The following is a 3,682-nucleotide window of genomic DNA, read 5'->3' on the forward strand; positions in this document are numbered from 1 at the left end:
AAAACCACTGGAAATGCTTATTTGCGGCTGGCATTTGTTTAAGTTTGAGGAGAAGAAGAAGAAGAAGAAGAAGAAGAAGAAGAAGAAGAAGAGATTGGATTTATACCGCGCCCTTCACTCCCCAAAAGTGTCTCAGAGGGGCTTACAAACTCATTTCCCTTCCCCTCCCCACAACAGACACCCTGTGAGGTAGGTGGGGCTGAGAGAACTCTTGACAGAAACTGCTCTTTTTCAAGGACAGCTGTGCCAGAGTTATGGCTTACCCAAGGTCATCCAGCCAGGTGCAAGTGGAGGAGTGGGGAATCAAACCCGGTTCTCCCAGATCAGAGTCCACGCACTTAACCACTACACCAAACTGGCAGAAGAAGAAGAAGAGGAGGAGGAGGAGGAGATTGGATTTATACCCCGCCCTTCACTCAGAATCTCAGAGTGGTTTACAAACTCTTTTCTCCTCCCCTCCCCACAACAGACACCCTGTGAGGTAGGCGGGGCTGAGAGAGCTCTTTCCAGAACTGTCCTTGAGAGAACAGCTCAGAAAAGAACTATGGCTTGCCCAAGGTCATCCAGCAGCTGCAAGTGGAGGAGTGGGGAATCAAACCCGGTTCTCCCGGATTAGAAAAGCGATGAGCCGCGCCATCCCTCCCCGTTTTCCCGCCATACTGCTTTAGAAAGTTTTTTAAAAACCAAGACCTTTAAAAACTTTTAAAATGTATTTTGCCAGCCATGCTAAGCTAATGCCATCTACAGGGAACCAGAAGAACAGCAAAAGACAAGACGTCCCCAAGGCCGCTGCCCCCCTCCCCCGTCACACACACATCCATCAAGAGGGCAGGGTATCTCCTGGCTGCTACTGGCACTGGATTGGGGCCAGTGGGACTAGTGTTGAAGACTGACCCTGGTTTTGTATGGAGAGACCCCAGGATCGCAGGTCACAGCCTGAGCAGAAAGAGAAGCCTCAGTCCGAGGTCAGTCCTGGGAAGGGATGCCGTGTCCCTTCGCATCTCTCTGCATCCCTCGGAGCACCCCCCCCCTGTGACCCCTGGAACAGAGGCGTTCTAAGCGCCTGGCACTTTTTAGCTCCGGCAGCTCCTTCCAGCCCCCCCCCCCCCCTTTCCCAAGACTTAGATGTTTCAGGTTTCGCCTCCTTCCCCCTCCACGCTTTCTCGTCTCCGATTTCACCATCCCCCTGGACGTCTTGCCCTGGACGGTGCTTCAGACAGTGCCCCTGTGTAAACAAGGCCGGTGATGGCTCCCATCCATGCGGGCAGAGCGGTCCCTGCGACCAGGTGGGCAGGATGGGGCAGTGTCAGCGAGTTCTGACCTGTGCCTGCCGGACGGGGCTCCTCACCCTGATAAGACTGTTTTGAGCTTTGTCCTTCCCGTCTCTGGTTCTGGCCTGAACAGGTTCCTGGGCTCCTATAAAGACACAATGTCCCGGACCGGCTCAGTTCCTGTTCTGCTGGGCCCGGGAGCCTCGCCACACAGGGGAGAAGGGGCCGACTGACAGCTGGAGGTGGGTGCCGGAGGGGGAGGGTGGGGTGCAGGGCCTGGAACCAGCATGTCCCAGGCAAAGACAGCAGCGGAGGCAGGCAAGGACTGCATGGCGGAAGACCTGGGTCCTCAAGCCGAGCTCAGGAGCAACGGCGGCCGGGCGGACTGGGGGGCCCCGAGCCGCAACTCCGTGGTCATCTGCCAGGCGGTGGGGAGAAGCATCTTCACTTCAAGCACCTCCTCGGCAGCGGAGAGAGTGAGCCTGATGCTGAAGCAGGAAGAGGAGGGCGAAGAGGCCAGCCACCCAGTGCTCTTCATACAGCTGTCCGAGCTCTTCAGCACCCTCGAAGGACTGGAGTGGAGGGAAACGGCCAGGTAAGGGGTCTACCCAACGCTGTGCATGCAGGCCCTAAGATCTCAGGGACCTGGGCAGGGAGCTAGGGTTGCCAGGTCCCCCCTGGCTACCACCAGCAGGGGATGGGGGCACAGGGTTGCCAGATCCGGGTTGGGAAACTCCTGGAGATTTGGGGATGGAGCCTGGGGAGGACAGGGACCTCAGTGGGGCCCAATGCCACAGAGTCCACCCTCCAAAGCATCCATTTTCTCCAGGGGGGTGCATCTTTGTAGTCTGGAGAGAAGCTGTGATTCTGGGGGGTCCCCAGGCCCCGCCTGGAGGCTGGCACCCCTAAGGCCTCTGCCTGAGCTCATGGAAGGCTAGGCGTGGGGCGGAGGGAGCGGTGGCTCGATTCAGCACGGAGGCGTCCTAAATCTCAGGGCGGGGTTTGCTAGAGCGGAAAGGACGGTGGGCCTTGTGATCCCAGGGCTCTTTCGCTGCGGTTTTCCTCCGCAGGCCAGCATTACTATCACCTGGGTTGGGTTTGGGGGGGGAAGGTTTGTATACTGCTTCTCCAGTAGGGACGCCAGCCTCCAGGTGAGACCTGGGGACCACCCGGAATTACGGTTCCTCTCCAGAGTACAGACACCAGTTCCCCTGGAGAGAACGGATGCTTTGGAGGGCGGGCTCTATGGGTTTGCACCCCACTGAGGTCCCTCTCCTCCCCAGGCCCCATCCCCACATCTCCAGGAGTTTCCCAACCTGGAGCTGGAACCCTCCCTCTCCCTCCCTTCCGCTGGTAGCCGGGGGGGGGGGGGGGGGGGACCTGGCAACCAGCATTCCCTTTACGCTGAGTTAAGTGTGAGCTAGCTCACAGTTTTTCAGCCTCCGGCTCGCACGTTTTTGCCTTAGCTCAGGAAGGGAGGGCTCCAGAGCAAACCGATTTATGCCGTAGCCAAATCGCTCGCTCACAACCTTAATGCCAGTGGCTCACAAAGTAGAATTTCTGCTCACAGGACTCCACAGCTTAGAGGGAACACTGCAGTGGCAACCCTATCTCCAGAGACCCCCTGTAATCGCTGACACCTAGGGTTGCCATGTCTAGGTTGGAAAATACCTGGAGACTTTGGGGGGTGGATCCAGGCGAGGGCGGGGTTTGGGGAGGGGAGGGGCCTCAGCAGTGTACCATGCCACAGAGTCCACCCTTCAAAGCAGCCATTTTCTCCAGAGGAGCTGCAAAAGCGGGAGATCTCCAGGCCCCACCCGGAGGCTGGCAACCCTAGGTACCTCCCTTCCCTAAAGCCCACCCCCCCCAGGCCCCACCATCAAGGCTCCAGGTTTTTCCTGACCCGGAGCTGGCAACCCTATTTGCTGTGGCTACAGGCCCAACTAAGGTTGCCAGCCTCCAGCTGGTGGCTGCGGTCTTCCTGGATTACAACTGATCTCCCCATGACAGAGATGAGTTCCCCTGGACAAAACGGCTGCTGTGGAAGGTGGGCTCCATGGCATTATACCCCATCGAAGTCCCTCCCCTCCCCAAACCCCCCCTCCCCAGGCTCCACCCCCAAAATCTCCAGGAATTTCCCAACCCAGAACTGGCAACCCTAGGCCCAACTCAGATCCTCAACCCGTGTGGTATTGGAGCTCGTGCCGTCTAGGGGCTAAGAACAAGAACTCAGAGCCACAAAGGACTCATATCTCAGCTCAGCCACGGATTATTTCAGTGGCTTTAGGTCCGTCTGGGGTTGCCACCCTCTAGGTGGGGCCCGGAGTTTTCCTGGAATTACAGCCAATCTCCAGAGTGATGAGATCAGTTCCTCTGGAGGAAATGGCAGCTGGGGGGGGGGGGGGGGGGGG

The 3,682-nt window shown here is 58.1% G+C and overlaps 1 protein-coding gene across 2 annotated transcripts in view; it reads left to right on the forward strand.

The window, feature by feature from the left end:
• The first annotated feature begins 1,243 nt into the window (after nucleotides 1-1,243).
• The window catches only part of SLC4A9 (solute carrier family 4, sodium bicarbonate cotransporter, member 9), an 87,993-nt gene continuing 85,554 nt past the window's right edge, over nucleotides 1,244-3,682 (forward strand). For both annotated transcript variants that reach the window (XM_015422324.1, XM_015422325.1), the window contains exon 1: nucleotides 1,244-1,866. In XM_015422324.1, coding sequence (XP_015277810.1) covers nucleotides 1,559-1,866 — 308 coding nt within the window. In that variant the 5' untranslated portion in view covers nucleotides 1,244-1,558. The remainder of the gene's footprint in view (nucleotides 1,867-3,682) is intronic.

This window comes from Gekko japonicus, unplaced genomic scaffold (assembly GCF_001447785.1).
Source record: "Gekko japonicus isolate JY-2015 unplaced genomic scaffold, Gekko_japonicus_V1.1 scaffold738, whole genome shotgun sequence".
NCBI classification, from domain to species: domain Eukaryota; kingdom Metazoa; phylum Chordata; class Lepidosauria; order Squamata; family Gekkonidae; genus Gekko; species Gekko japonicus.